General features: G+C 40.2%; 1 protein-coding gene across 4 annotated transcripts in view; it reads right to left on the minus strand.

Moving 5' to 3' along the window:
• Positions 1-16,795, minus strand: part of LOC144537202 (vasoactive intestinal polypeptide receptor 2-like) — a 47,018-nt gene that overhangs the window by 23,098 nt on the left and 7,125 nt on the right. For all 4 annotated transcript variants that reach the window (XM_078280723.1, XM_078280722.1, XM_078280721.1 and 1 more), the window contains exons 2-4: positions 13,327-13,426; positions 8,978-9,085; positions 2,783-2,880 (exon numbers count right to left, since the gene is read on the minus strand). In XM_078280723.1, the coding sequence (XP_078136849.1) occupies positions 2,783-2,880; positions 8,978-9,085; positions 13,327-13,426 (306 nt within the window). The remainder of the gene's footprint in view (positions 1-2,782; positions 2,881-8,977; positions 9,086-13,326; positions 13,427-16,795) is intronic.

Consider the following 16,795-nt stretch of genomic DNA (forward strand, 5'->3'; position numbering starts at 1 on the left):
GTTTGAATTTAGTCATTTCAAAGTCCATCTGTAAGTATTTGATGAGCAGTTTTATCACAACTCACACTGAAGCTGTAGGACTGAGCTGCCTTTTTATTTTCCTGTAGGCTGTTTTCAGTAAACGTATGTTTGAACGTCAGTCGGTTGATTTTGGAGAAATGAATCTTTTGTTTGTTCCCATTGTCTTATTTTCACATCTGCATTAAAAGCTTTAGTTTTAAAAAGGACAGGTTTTTAAGTCCCATATGTACATTGAAAAAAATGTTTTGCATGTTGTAATCATTTCCCCTTTTAATACTGGCCATTAAAACATCCCATGCGTTTCCAACGTAAGTGATGAGGGACAAACTCCACAGTCCTGAAGTTATCTATATCTATTAAGTGCTTTGGTGTGGGGAAGTGGAACAGAAGCTTTTGTTGACTTTGGAACTAATGGAAACACAAAGAAAATCTTAATAGTATCAAGTTTTCTTCAGGGCAAGCAAAACCTCTTTCAATTTAGACAAACTTGAACAATTTGAACATATCCTTCAAGCAGACCATCCTCTTGGTCCTCACCCAGAAAAACTGACATATGGGTCGATTGTACACGATCCATATTTACCCATATTAGGACCCCAAGTGGATGCATACTTTCCAACCCTCCCATTTTCCCCGGGAGACTCACGTTTTCCTATTTCTCCCGATTTATGATGCATTTTCCTTTTCCCACCCGTTTTCTGCCCTATGACTCTGTTTCCTCCCCGCTGGCGCTCCCCCTCCCTCCCTCCCTCCCTCCCTCGTTCTCTGGTGTTAGGTCCACATGAGTCGGGCGTGGCTACTGGTCTACACCTCGTCTCCGTGCTGACCACTTTTATGCGTGCATAAGTCCGACGGGACGGCTTTAGTAGGGTGTCTCAGGTAAAACGGTCATATGTTGTTTTGGGACTCATTGGCGTGGTTTATGTATGAGGACGTGTTGCTTTAAGTATCAGCTGGTGTGTTGAGATCTGGTTTTGGAGACATGGAACTTTTTACATTGTAAGCAAAACTAGAAAATGCATTCCCTGCAGAAACTGCAGTGTGAACGCTGACAGCTGAAAAACATTTCGAAGACTTGCTGGAAATGTCAAACTTAAAAAATAGTCGGAATGCACGGAAACATTCAAAAGCGTTTAGTTTATTAGCAAAAAGTAATACGTTTATTTTATTAGCACAAAATGATTAAAAACTAAAGTATATTACAACAAAGAGCAGAGATTAGATTGTGCAGGAGAGGTAAGAAACTTACTGAAACTAGTCTGTGGTTGGTGTTTAATGCCAGATAATGAAAACTGTCCGTGGTGGTTTTACTTCTCTCGAACAAATGATTCAAAGTGGGTCAAACTTACATATGATCCTGAAATGTGTTGACACGACAAGAGCACTTTCTGCTCTGCTGCGTGGGACTTCACACGTACACTTGTTCCGATGAACACAAAAGGAAACCATTGTGGTAGCTGCTTAGAAATACGAGCACTTTCCTGGTTTCTTTGTTAAAACTAAGATAAATAACTTGGTACTTAGTATGTGTGGTGTACTGTCTTAGATTGTCACAGTTCTTTTAAGGAAAAACCTCACAGAAAATTATTACTAGTAATTGCAGGACCTGTAAAATGAAGCAGTGGTTCCCCTTTTATATTTTTAGCTTGAGTCCGTTCGTCACAGCTTGTGTCTGTCCAGGGTCTCCTTGAAAGGTCTCCAATTGTTTCATTTGAATAATTGTTGTTGAGGCCTGAACATTACATTACGTGTCATTTAGCTGACGCTTTTATGCAAAGCAACTTTCAATTAAGTGCTTTCAACCCTGAAGGTGCAAACTCCAGACAACAAGTAGTAAGAGCAAGTACATTAGCTTTAAATAAGCATAACTACAAAGAGCCATATGAAAGTGCAGCTTCAAGAAATATATATACATTTTTTTGAAGAGGTGAGGTGAAACTGTCACATATTTCACAGAGGAAGCAATGATACCGTCACAACGCACTCTCATGAACAGGTTCGTAAAATATCGTTCGAAAACCTATACGCAATAATTCGTATTAATGTTACGAAATAAGGGCGACCGCCGACCGGTAAATGACCGTTTAGCCGACAAAACGACTAGTTAAAATTAGAAAAAAAGATTGTGGTTTGGGTTAGAACACCGGCCCCCTTCAGTAAACACGGGACATCAACACGTTTCCTGGGTGAAAGTCTTAAATTCTTATTTTTCCCCTTAACTTCGTCCTTCATGAACTCCGTTCCCCTGCTTGAAAGTGGTAGATGCTAGATCACACCTGATACAAGTGTCAATGTCAACACAAGCATACTGCTCAGGCATCAACACCATCAGTCACTTCAGCCAAAGACCGACTGACTGCACCGGGGCATAGTGCAGTATAGAGTATATAGCTGCACTTTCTACAGTTCACCTTCTGCATTCTTTGTGTCGTAATTTTAAACTCTGGTAGATTTCTGAGGACTATGGTTAACTGCTCCTCAGATCTCTGCAGGGTAAATCCAGACAGCTAGCTAGACTGTTTTGTCTGACCAAAACAAGTTCCTTCCCGAGGCTATTTTGCAAAAAGCACCGTTACTCGTTACTCCGCTCAGCCCCGCCCAAGACGATTGTGATTGGTTTAAAGAAATGCCAATAAACCAGAGCACGTTTTGCTCCCATCCCGGGATGCTGTTTGGACTAGCCAGACCCTCCTCCGCAGTGCTGTGGAGGAAGGTCTTGCAATGCGAGACTACACAGAAAGTGAACAGACCGTGAACTCACCTCGCTAGGTTCATCTGTGTTGTTGGACCAGCAGGCGATGGTGATGACGGGGTAGACAACAGACCAACCTGTCTCTGTGCAGTTCCTGCTGAGGTTACCTGAGACACACATGTTTAGTCGATTAATTTATGTGTTGGAATTCAATGTCAAGTCAGGTTGATTTTATATTGTATTTTTAGACTTATTTTACTTAGATTTAACTACTTTAATGCCAACAAAACATTATAGGATTCAGTTCCGAATTGTAATCCTGGCAGCTTGGAAACATTTGTGTTCGGAAATAATATTTACAGAGAGTGTAATTTAACAGGTAACTGAATAAATAACATTAACAATTGAAACAATGTGTTATTTCAGAGACGTGGTATATGTTTAGCCCCAAAGTATTTGGGATTTCAGATTCTGATGGTGCACACTCAACATGCCCATGAGACTAGGGCCAGTGTCTGTTCATGTAAGGTACCATGTTTGAATAGTGAAGCAAGAAAATCCTTTTTTTATACAGGAATTATTTTATGGAATAGTCTTCCACTTATTAAAATGGCAGAAACGCAAAGGGATTTTAAACTTAAAGTTAGGGTTTACTTGTGGAATAAAATAGATAATTAGGGGAAAATAGACTCCAGACTGGGGACCGGGTACTTTACTGCGTTGTAGCTCATGGTGTTTTATCTGGTACTTTTGATGTGTAGTTTGATGTATGTGTTTTATGTGTTGTATGTTCTGTTCTCTTTCATCAGGGACCATGTTGGAAAAAAGTGTTCATCGCTTTTACATGTTATCCCTTGGATCCTTTTTGTCTTTCTATATCCATAAATAAACCAAACAAAAATCTAGAGGGGACAAGGGAGGTACAATCCTGACTACAGTCTTGTGTAACACAATAAAAAAAATGAATTTAATGTACATCTCGTGAATGCAGCATTAGAAAAAAAAAAACGCTCTTTATTTCCACCCTTAACAGTCCACATCTGTCCGTTTCTAAATATATTTGAGTTACTAAATATGTATCAACTTTAAAAACTAAAATGACAGGATCCAATCAGCTGTCTGAGCTGGACGTAAAAAACAACAACTGCTCAGTGACCTCATGTTAACTGTATTTCTCTGCAGGTCTTATTAAATCTCAGAGTAAATAAAAGTATAAACGGCGGACTGGAAAAGGTCGGCCATAATAAAAGGTCCTCAGCAGTTGCAGCAGATTGTGTTTCTAAGCTGTCTTATTGTAAATACACTTGATTTGTGCTCCACGGCAGCCTGGCTGTTAATGAGGCTGCTGGCCCGCTGACAGTTTGTTCACGTTAACTGATCTGAACTCAGAGGACGAGTACGGTGGCCAAGAGGGTCCAACACACTCCCGTGTACACTCGACTCACTTGTGAGAGAGGGAAACTGCACTAAGGTGTCAGCAAGATGAAATAAAGTTTTAATAAAAGTGGTTTACAAAGAAAGAAACTTAAAATGTAAGTACATTTATTCATAATTGAGTTAATTTTAAAGTTTAAATTCAACCAATTAATCTGAAATAATACTATAAATATTATAAGTCTGAGCTTTTTGTGTTCCTGAAAGCAGTTTAAAGCAAGTCTATTTAGATTTGTAGATGAATACACAAACATTTACACCCAATAAACCACAAGATACATCCATCTGCACATTACATTTCCTGATAAAACTCTGTATCTGCTGCACACAGGAAATTTGTGACAGCTCAGAGACCACACATAGTCCAGCAGAAAACCCTCCATAAAACCTTTTTTTTAATACAAATTAAATGATGGGTTAATTTGTGATCTTTGAAGGTGATTTCTGCGCATTTGTTTTTAGTGGTGGAAAAAGTATTTAGATACTTTACTTGGGATTTACACTCCTACATATTTTCGTTTTCATATTTAAAATTTCAGTCAGTTGTCTCAGTCTTGTCGTCTCTCTTGCACAGCGAACAGATTCAGATGTACAGTAGACAGACAGAGAGAGAGAGAGAGAGAGAGAGAGAGAGAGAGAGAGAGAGAGAGAGAGAGAGAATCTATTTAACAGTCACGTTCTCAGTCTGTGACTTCTGATGTGGAGCAGCCGCTGCTCTGTGGCGATTACACGCCCCATCCTCTAACCGGGACGATCTAATGCTCTCGTGTCTGCAGGGGGAGAAACCGGGCCGCTGACAGATGCTGCTGAGGGCGAATCACAGAGAAAATGTGGGCCAGCCCAGATGTTGTCAGCTGCACGGTGAATAATTAAACTCATTGAGTGAAGGAGCTCGAGCAGCGCGGGATGGAGGGAGGAGAGGAAAACACAGAGATGGAGAGAGAGGGAGAGGATGCTAGTGTAGCAGAGAGAGAGAGAGAGAGAGAGAGAGAGAGAGAGAGAGAGAGAGATCAAACAACGAGATAAAGGGAAGTTTCACCATCTGAAGCAAGTTTCTGTTCGTCTGAAAATATTAGACTAAAGTATAACATCAATAGATTTTTGTCAAATGAGTTCAGAAACAAACACTTAAGGAGTTATTGTTCTCCAGAGTCAGCTCACGTCATTTTCTACGCCCAGAGGAAAAGGATGAGTTTTGTATGTAGACACTTTTCTAACAAAACTTGCCAAAGACACTTTTCAGCTGAGACAGTTGTACAATTTGTTGGAGTTAGTTGAGCCAAACTTCCGTCTTTATTTTTGGGACAAAAGTGTCATAAATCTTTTCTTAAAAAGGGTAAATACCGTTTTTTTTCAACCTGACGCCTGTACTACGAAGCGAGATTTGGCGTTACCGAGGTAACTTCAGGTTCAACCCAGGGTTTTGTGTATCACGACGGTGGATCACTTGTTACCGGGTTAAATCGCCGTGGTAACTTATGCTGAACGCCTAACCTGGTCGGGAGCAGGTTATGTTGGAGATTAGAGATCAACCGGTTTAAAAGCACCGCCTACTGACCAATCAATCCTCGATTGATAACGGCATCACCGTTCTCTGAAGATCCGGTGGAGCTCGGTGCGCGGAGAGAGAGAGAGAGAGAGAGAGAGAGAGAGAGAGAGAGAGAGAGAGAGAGAGAGAGAGAGAGAGAGAGAGAGAGAGAGAGAGAGAGAGAGAGAGAGAGAGAGAGAGGAAGAGAGAGAGAGGGAGAGAGAGAGAGAGAAGAGAGAGAGAGAGAGAGAGAGAGAGAGAGAGAGAGAGAGAGAGAGAGAGAGAGAGAGAGAGAGAGAGAGAGAGAGAGAGAGAGAGAGAGAGAGAGAGAGGGAGAGAGAGGTGCGCTCATAAAAGTTAAAACATTTAGAGACCGACAACCCCGTTAATATTCCCTAATGGGTATTTTTATGAAAGATATAGATTTTGAGCGGAGGGAATTACGTATGTATTTGTCGGCTTCTTGAGCCGTGTGTTGCCAATGCACACATTGGTTTGAATTTTGTTTTTATATATTTTATTTGCTCTCACGATTGCTTCCCACTGCCAGGGTTGCAACTAAAATAATAGGCTAAAGCAACAACAGTTTATGGAAAGCACAAGTGTAATTATGGTCAGATCTAGTGCCTGACTGATGGGGAAGTGATATTGATAAGCGTTGTGATTTACGCATTTACAGTGTCGGCTATTTTTTGCCAGCTTTCTTTCCTGGGTTAGGAAGCAGCGACTGTATTGCGTTTTGCCTGTAAAACCGTGTCTGTGTTCTTTATTTCGGTAGGATTATAGTTTGCTCTTCTTATGTAAAATATGCGGCTCTGGTAGATGTTTGTGATTGGTCGTGCTGTGCAAACACCGCCTCTTTTATGTGAACGCGCACGCCACTGGATTGGGAAACCCTGGGTTGGTTGAACTGGTTGTTAACCACCGTCGTGACACAGTTTATGCGGGACCGCGGTTGTTAGGTTTGGTGAAGCCGGGGAACTGAAATCAATCCAGGGCATGTTGATCTTGATTCGTAGTACAGGCCCCTATTTTCCCATGTTTTTGTGTCTGATGGGAACAACAATCTTTGACATTAGTTCAGTATTAAGCAAGAACGCTGCAGTCAGCAGCGGCAAAACAAGCTACGATCTAAGTTAACAGGGCAATTGTCCAGCTTGTATTTACCTTCACAAAAGTGCTCGTTTTGCCGCTGACAGACTCAGATTAATATTCTAAGTGTCTGACAACATTATCTCTTTGAGACCTTTCGGTTTAACCAAAAACAACTCTGAAGTCGCTAGTGCTAAACCCACCAGACTCCATTTATAAAACCAATACTTTTAGCGTGTATAGAGCCAACATATTTTCACATGTAAATCTGTAAACTATGCGTTTATTTCAACCAAGACTAGAGTTGTGATGGTTGAAAAAGTGGAAAGACGATCCAAAACGGCTTTTCATAGTTTTATTTTGTTTCTGTCGACTTTGAATGAAGTATATTTTACGATGCTAAAATTACTGTTTATTAACATGGAGTCTGGTGGGTTTAGCGAACGCAATTTCGTGAATGCTTTTATGTTTAAAAGGATCTTTTTTCTTAAAAGGATCTAACGCTTTAACAGAAAGATTGACCTCCTTAGAAATCCTTTCCATAATGTTGTTAGAATATTAATCTGAGCCTGTCAGCGGCAAAACGAGCACTTTTGTGAAGGTAAATACAAGCTGCACAATTGTCCCATTAACTTACATCGTAGCTTGTTTCTCTGCTGCCAACTGCAGCGATCTCACTTAATACTGGACCAATTTCAAAGATTGTTATTCACATCAGTCACTTAGACACAAAAGGTTGAAAAAAACGGTAGTTACCCTTTAACAAGACAATTTTAGCAAGAGGCAACACTTATAGGAAATTTGCTTATTGTAATACATTTTTAAGATACATATTTGTATTCAGAAGGACAGATAAAAGAGATGTAAGGTACAGAGAGAGTGATGGATGGCTGAGGGGGAGGAAGGGCTGATGGGAGAGGAAAGAGAGGCAGAAGGAAGCAGAGAAGAGGAGGAGGGATGAAAGACCTGCCGGCCTTTAATGTGCACAGATGATGGCGGCTTGAGAGATCAAAAGTAGACGGGCAAGAGGCGATCAACATGATGGATGAAGCCAAATGAGTGGACTGAAAGACGAACAGATGGCAGGAAGAGAAGGACTGAGACAAAGTCACGATACGGTACAGACTGAGCTGGTTCAGTCACAGACAGACGAACTGCAGCCAGTTATATTATCATAATTAGCCTATTGTTAATAAAGCAAAACTCATATCTACATTATTTCTTTCTCACTGTACCTGAAACTTAAAAAAAAAAAACGGAAACCAAAGAGAAAATGACTTTAATTTAGAAAATTTTACAAACTGTGATAATTACTTTTCAATGATTGGGAATGAATTGAATCTTCACAAAAAAAACAACATTAAAGTTAAAGATCCACCTTCATGATCAGGCCTTCAATCAAAGGCTTTATTCTACATTTCAACCTTTTCATTTCTTAATAAGCTTTACCTTCCAAGTCATAAAAAACGACTTAAACCGATTAATCGATTATCAAAATAGTTGGCGATTAGTTTAATAGTTGATCTACATCTACAACGTTTCATTTCCGGGATTGTTCAGGTGCCGCCGGATATTCTGCCAGATGTGACTAATTTTTTGGCCGTATGTCAGTTACCTTCCTCTTTCTTTGTGTTGGCGTTCTAACCTCTGGTGGATTTCTGAGGACCGTGGTTAACTGCTCCTCAGATCTCTGCAGGGTAAATCCAGACAGCTAGCTAGACTATCTGTCCAATCTGAGGTTTTTTTCCTTGCACGACTAAAACAACAGCTGAAGACATGAAAGGGGAGGGGAACATGCAGCAAAGGGCCACAGGTTGGAGTCAAACATGCGGCCGCTGTGTCGAGGAGTAAACCTCTGTATGTGGGCGTGCCCTCTAACAGGTGAGCTGCCCAAGACGATTGTGATTGGTTTAAAGAAATGCCAGTAAACCACAGCACATTTTTCTCCCATCCCAGAATGCTGTGTGGACTAGCTAGACCCTCCTCCGCAGCGGTGTGGAGTGTAGAAGTTTAGGGACATTTAATGCAGCGTGACTTTCCCATGACGATGAGTCCCACTTTAAAATTGTTCCCAAACTTCTTATAACCCTAGATTTCTTTAAACTCCCCACCATTCCCTGTAACAGATCTACGGCTGCATATTCCCTGACGGCGCACAAATGTCCAGATATGATCGTCAACATCGGATGTGACGATGATGTCAGACTCACCGTTTTTGCCAAACAGGTGCAGGATGGGGGAAGGGCAGGGGAGGGTCAACACATTGCCAACCGCCGCACTCTGCCAACACGAGAAATTGTCCCACTCGCCGTGACATCCTGGACAAAAACACACACATTAGGAGGTATAAATCACAACTTCCTGTTTGGCTGAGCTACTGGTTTCACTGATCCTCTGCCTGCTACTGCACCAACACTCAGGATACATAAGTCAACATAAAAGCTCTGTGGAGTCTCTGAAGTTCAAACATTTGGCTCTACATCACATTCAGAAGGGAAGAAGGGAATTTAACAGTTTACTCACTTATTTTTCATAGTAAGAATGAAATTAAGATTATTTTAAGTCGTAAAACAAACAAATCTTAAAAAGGACCAAAGTGCAGCTCTAAATGTTGTTTATGCCACTCAGTCTGCTTTTACACAAGGCTTCATAATACTTTAAGTGTATTTAAGCGACATATAACTTAATTTTGAAAATAATAATAGCTAAATTTAAGGCATCAAATGCAGAGATTTAAAGGGTAACAGTAACTTGGACCCTGTTTTCCTATGTTTTTGTGTGCAAGTGACTGATGGGAACAACAATCTTTGAAATTGGTCCAGTATTAAGCGTGAACGCTGTAACCAGCAACCACAGACCGGGCTGCAATGTAACCCTATGGGGGAAAATGTTTACCTTCTATTTGGTCCACTAAAAGTGCTGTTTTTGCTGCTAAAAGGCTCAGATTATTATTTTAGGTGTCTGACAACATTATGGAAAGGATCCCTACAGATAAAGGCCTTTATAAACCTATTTAAGACATTTTTGTTTAACCAGAAACAGCTTTAAAGTCGCTAGCAGTGGCGGCTTGTCAATAGAGGGCGCTGGGGCACGGCCCCCATCAAAATTCCAGAAATATAAATGTATACAAAAATGATATAAAAATGAAATAAAAAAATTAAAAAATAATAGTTTACTCATAAGCCTCAGCATTTAATAAAAACCGGCTTTAATCGGTTAACCATTTTCGATGTTTCAATATGTTTCATGCGGTTTCATGGGCACGGACGGCGGACAAATGGATGCCTATCTGAGTCCTTAAACTTTCGGAATCAGAATACATGTTAGTTATTTTATCCAATCTGATTGGTTCTCGACACCTGTCATTCAACTTTACACTCTTGGCCCGGCCGCTACTGGAGAGAACGTGAACACAATAGTAGCGCCAGCAGTTAGCTCTTGTGTAGTAGAAATGGTCTAACTACTTTGATTAAAGTAGAAAACTATCAACGATAAACAAGGTGAGATTCTTGAAAGTGTGAAAGAGAAGTTATACAACGCCGTGGAGCTGCCAACCCCGTCCAAACGGCGTGTGAATTGAATATCCCGGTGAGTTAGCTTAGCTGCTAGCTAACAGCAAATTAGCACTATCAGTGTTGTTAACCTTGAGAATTGTTGCTTGATTTGTGTTTTAAAACCAGTCAGAATTAGCTACTATCCTGATGAAGCTACAAAGGGTATGGTTAATATTGAAATTGTTCTCATTGTACATTTAGGAAAATGTTAACTTAGCTGTTGGTTAATTCAGCTACAGACACGTATTTCCCGTCCTTTTGTTGTGACTTCTAGGTTTTCTGTCAGCTAGTCAATTAAGATGTACAAATATCATTGAATTTAAGCTAACATGTTTAAGTGAAATGTGGTTAAAATGTAGACTGGGTGAACCCAGCCCGATCTGCCGGCGATTTGATTTCGCCCTGCGGCTCAGGCTGGAAACCTGTACGTTTATCTATCCTGCTTCTGTTACAAATTTGCGGGGACCAATCACAAACTGGCTTATCCACCTGGCGCGCTATTGGCCGGTTTAACACGATGACGATAGAGAAGCGACTAAGCAGCTACTTGTTTACATTCAACATGGCGGCCACCGAAGCGCAGCAACCCGTTGATGCCGCTGTCGCTGCTACGTCACCTGGATCGTTGCTCTGATTGGTTGAAGGACTATCCAATTGCATACAGTCATTTGAACTATGCCCGTTGATCACGCCTCTTGTGGAGGGAAAATACAGAGCAGACTCCCCAGACTGATGTTTAAAAGATTGAGCTTGGTCTGGTGATAGCCAGACTAGTTAAAATGTGTAGTATGTAAGAATATTTTGTATCCTGAGGAGAAACACAAGTGAACTGTTACTATGGACAACTGAGTGATTATTCTGCACGTTTTGTGCAGGCTGGTTTTTTGGTGAGACTCTACTAGAGACAGAACTGTGCTGCTCAAGTCACCGTTGTCATTCTGCCTCCTGGGTTTCAGCTTCTTACCGCTCACTGGATTTTGGCCATCATCATCTCCACTACTCACAGGATTTTCCCGTGATCTATTTATTCTCGGAGGAGCCAGGATGGACAGTTTTACCTGCTAAGGGTGGTGGTAGGAACTTGAGTGCACATAAACTAATGAAACAGGGTTGAACAAACGAAAGACTGGTTTCTCTACGAAAACCTGTTTCATTCTGAGATCTCAGTTTTTGGTTAATTTGTTTTATATTTTTTATTTTCTTTGTCGGGTTTTTGATATTTAAGTTGTGGTTCGAGTACATTGGGTTTGAACCTAATTGGCTTATCTAAATTTGATTACCATACTGAATCATTTAGTTTAGCCATGCTAGACTTCTGGTAAAAGATAAGATAATCTCAAATTGAAAGTAGTACTGGTTGTGGCTGCAATTAGTTTCATGCCCAAGGTACGAGTTAAATGAATTCTGTGAGCAAAATGGAAAGCGTAGTGCTGTAAATGAACATACATATGCCAGCTTGTTCTAACTGAGAGGAAAGACAGGAAAAAGAACCAATAATACACTAGAGTTAAACGCAAAGTTACTCTGTTGTTGCTGTGAGTTAAAAAAAATACTCAGTCAGAGTCACTATCTTGTATCTTGTTTGTAACTTGTAACCCCCCCCGACACCAAAAAAATTAATAATTATCACCAGCCGCCACTGGTCGCTAGCGCTAAACCCACCAGACTCCATTTAAAAAAACAATACTTTTAGCGTGTATGACGCAAACATATTTTCACATATAAAATCTGTAAACTATGTTTATTTTGACTAAAACCAGAGTTGTGATAGTTGAAAGAGTGGAAAGACGACCCAACAATGCCTTTTCATAGTTTTATTTATTTTGACGACTTTGAATGAAGTGTATTTTACGATGCTAAAATTACTGTTGATTAACATGGAGTCTGGTGGGTTTAGCGAACGCAATTTTGCGGATGTTAATGTTTAAAAAAAGGATCTTACTCTTTAACAGAAAGGTCGACCTCCTTAGAAATCCTTTCCATAATGTTGTCAGACACTTAGAATATTAATCTGAGCCTGTCAGCGGCAAAACGAGCACTTTTGTGAAGGTAGGACAATTGCCCTGTTAACTTACATTGTAGCTTGTTTCGCCTCTGCCAACTGCAGCGAACTCGCTTAATACTGAACTAATGTCAAATATTGTTATTCCCATCAGTCACTTAGACACAAAAACATAGGAAAATAGGGTTGAAAAAAAACAGTAGTTAGCCTTTAAGTTATTGTTTGGCCTTCATGTATAGATTACTGAACAATTAAAGAACTTAAAGCTCCTTTTTGTTTTAAGATGTTTGTCCTTTTGTTCACATATCAACTACCTAAAAGATTATTTCTGCACAACATCAGAACTATGTTTGATTGATCATTTTGATGTAAACTCTGCAGGGATGTCTGCCAACAATCACTATTCGGGTTTGGTTGAAATAAACCCTTAATTTAAAAAAAGGGAGATACCGAAATGACCATTTAAGTACAGCACTTGAGTAAATGTACTTAGTTACTTTCCACCTGTGACGAGGATAAGTTGTTATATGTAGAGGTAAAAAGGTTATTGACATGTTTGACCTCCAACACAGGAAATCAACAGATCTGACGATGACTGATAGGAGAATCTGGTGGTGGTTTGTGCACGCACAAGTACAGACAGGCGTGAGAAAGAACCCAGAGTCCACAAGTTGCAAACCACACAGATGAAATGCTCTATTATCACTGTGATGAAACATTTAAACACACATGGAGGTAGATAAATGATTGATAGCGAGGAAGTGTGTTGCAAAACAGACTGAAACGGCATCCAGCCACACCCTCCTCTTCACATGAATGACACACACACACACACACACACACACACACGTTTGTTTTTAGGTATTTTTTTAGTTTCTGTTCAAATGCCAAAACGGTTAGTCACCGCAAAGCTGTCCATCCTGCATTTATTTCACTTTAGAGCTGATGGGGATTTTCAAACAACTCCTGTCTGTCTGTCTGTCTGTCTGTGTGTGTAGGCTACCTGTGCTAGCAGGTGTCTGTTGCTGCAGTTGCGTCTGACACTCTCTCCTGGCTCTTCGCATCTCCCACTCGAACTGGCAGCTAGGAAACCTTCCATTAACCTGTCAGGACGAGAGGAAATAAATATTACTGTATCTTCAACATGAACAAACCTCCTGCGTCAGTCAAAAGTTCACATTCTGGCTCTCCGTGTCTCGGACTAAAAGCTGGTGTTTGATAAACGTTGCTTCAGTTTTCTGGACTAGAGTTCACGTTTCTGTAATCTGCATTTTTCTCCGGGACGTGTTTAGATAAACTGTTCCCTAAAATGAAATAAATATTTAACTTTGTCCCAAAATCTATAATCTGTAATGCAGCAATAAAAATGTTTTAAATTCAATTGGTCAAATGTAACAGTAACGAGACAACGACCCCTGCCAGCCACTGAGCCGCTATGTGCTCGACTCAAAGAGCGTGAAGAGAAAAACAGGAAGAAAGCAAGTTGCAGAGACTCTTCAATGTTAATTAGCCTCATCTCGTTAGCACCTGTTGTACCTACCGGTCCTCTGTGTGTGTGTATGTGTGTGTGTGTGTTGAACACCCTGTTGTGTGCGCAAGCGCTCTGTCTTTTTATTACCACGAGTTTACAGCCACGTCTCTGCTGATTGGGTATCAGCTGTGACACTATACCAATAAACGAGAGACACACCCACCAAACGAGAGAAAACATAACTCAAAGTCGTTGAACACCGTTACGAGGAAACATGTCGTTCAATCAAGAATCCGTAGCAAAACTGTGCACACCGTTTGGAGTTTGAACGTGCCCCTGGTACAGCTCACAGTAGTCTCGCTTTGCCAGACCCTCCTCCACAGCACTGCGGAGGAAGGTCTGGCTAGTCCACACAGCATTCCGGGATGGGAGAAAAACGCGCTCTGGTTTATTGGCATTACTTTAAACCAATCACAATCGTCTTGGGCAGCGCTAAGCTCCGCGCGATGCCGCTGTAAAATAGTCGTGCAAGAGAAAACTCAGATTGGACAGATAGTCTAGCTAGCTGTCTGGATTTACCCTGCAGAGATCTGAGGAGCAGTTAACCATAGTCCTCACAAATCCACCAGAGGTCAAAATTACAACACAAAGAAAGAGGAAGAAAACGGCAAAAATACACGCATCCGGCGGAATTTCCTGCGGCATTGGAGCAATCCCCGAAGTGGAACGTCAAGGATATTAATATTAACAGTCAATGACATAGACTAAGCTGATGGTAACCACGGAGACACACTAACATTTAATGTAAACAAAAAGGGCAGCATGGAAGATCTTCACAAAGAAAAGAAAAACACTTTACTTCATTGAAATACTGACTTACCGTGTGTGTGTGTGTGTGTGTGTGTGTGTGTGTGTGTGTGTGTTGGGAGGTCTGTTTACAGTGAGATACAGTGCTGCTCTCAGCAGTATTTCAGACTTGTCTGTATGTTTCACACACACAGTGCATTTCACTGCCTTTGTGGGGACCCGTCACTGACATAATGCATTCCCTAGCCCCTTACCCTAACCATCCCAACTAAATGCCTAACCTTAACCCTTACCCTCACCCTAACCATAACCTCATTCTAACCCTAATCCTAAAACCAAGTCTTAACCCTCAAACAGCCCTTTAAACTTGTGGGTCCAGCATTTTGGCTCCACAAAGCTGTCCAGACCCCACAAGTATACTGTATTCCCGGTTTTTGGACCCCACACACACATCGATGCATCGCGATGCAGACGTGGATGATTGCAGTGAAAGACAATAATCGATTATTGCCTAATGATGTTAACTTGGTGATTTTCTGTTTGCTGTTTTTTTTTGTTTTTGCCTTTTGTCTGCTGTGTTCAGACTCCACTACATTCAGGAAGTGGCTTTTTTAGGGCAGATGCAATACAAATGGGAGTTCATATATTTATATATATATATATATATATATATATACTCCCATTTGTATATTATATATATATGTCCCATTGACTCGTTTGTAGCCGATCAAACTGTCACCTTATCACGTCGACCAATCATACATCACCTCAAATGTGTTTTAAGCTGCATTTACACAGACTTTCTGTTTCCACTAATTATGAAAAACAGCCCAAACAGAACACAAACACCTCCGGTAAACAAACAAACAGGTAAACACTTAGATCAAAAAGAGAGACATTCTCGGACTCATTTTGCTTGCTGTATCTTTTATTAAACAGGAGGAAAAAGTGCTTCTGTTGGGGACTATTTTTAGCAGCGGATTAATCTACATTTGGTGTTCTAGTGAGAGTTTGTGGCAGCAGGACGCTGTGTGTGTGATTGAGTCAGAATAAACAGTGTGTGTGTCCATAGTGATGAAGGAACATGTCACCCAGTGCAACAGTGTGGCTCACTGAAGTGTTTTTATGGCACAGAGGAAAAAGATATATCAGGCTAGGGCTGCTCAATTATGGAAAAAAATATAATCGCGATTATTTCGGTCAATATTGAAATCACGATAATTTAACACGATTACTCGTTGACTTCTGGAAAGATGTTCATTGAACTTAAAAAAACTGTGGAAAAAGTTATATAAATCAAGAGTAAAAAAAACAACACATACAACTGTGAACTTTGCCTTAATACTTTTCCTATTTAAACTTTATTTTTTTCATTCAGAACACAAGCGAAAATAAGAGTTTACTTGCAAAACGTAATGAGCTAAATAAATGTTTTTCTCCATTATTCTGTTTTTGTGATCATTGGGAGCCGAAATCATAATCACGATTACATTTCGATTAATTGCACAGCCCTATATCAGGCTGTGATACACACACAAGACTTGTTCGTACATCTTTTCAGGGATTTGTTTACACTAACAATACTTCATAACTTTTGGATGTAGTTTTCCTCACAGATTTTGTATAGTGTTTTGTTATTTTTCCCAAATTGATACAAAAATCAGCTTCAAAGATCTGAAACTACCAACGTCAACGTCCGGCATGAACCAATTTTATTTCAAGTTACTTTATTATTTTGTATGTTGACTGAAAAAAGTCTGCTGGTCATCTGTTACGTTCAAGTGCTGGTGGAAAGTAAAGACATCCAACTTTAACTGTAAGATGCTGTCAGAGAATCAAACTGACAACAAAACGATAAATAAATATGAATGACAGAAAGGATGACGAGTATCAGGCTGCTTCCTTCTCGATAAAAACAGTTAGGCTTCAAAGTAGGAAATTCATATCATAAAGTTCACATTCATACATTTGAATGTTGATTTATATGTAATTTCCTCCCTCAGGCTGCTGAACTTCAATAACTTTTAGAGGTATTTTTAAAAATATGATAAATAATAATTTGATAATATCATGAATTCTGATGTTAGCGCCACGTGTTGTCTTCCTGTCGACCATTAACTTTTTTGGGCTCTTTTTCCCCAATGTTTTTGTCACTTTTTTCAAAGCTTTTTTTGATTCATGGTCAATAAACCTC

This window comes from Sander vitreus, chromosome 22, assembly GCF_031162955.1.
Source record: "Sander vitreus isolate 19-12246 chromosome 22, sanVit1, whole genome shotgun sequence".
Taxonomy (NCBI): domain Eukaryota; kingdom Metazoa; phylum Chordata; class Actinopteri; order Perciformes; family Percidae; genus Sander; species Sander vitreus.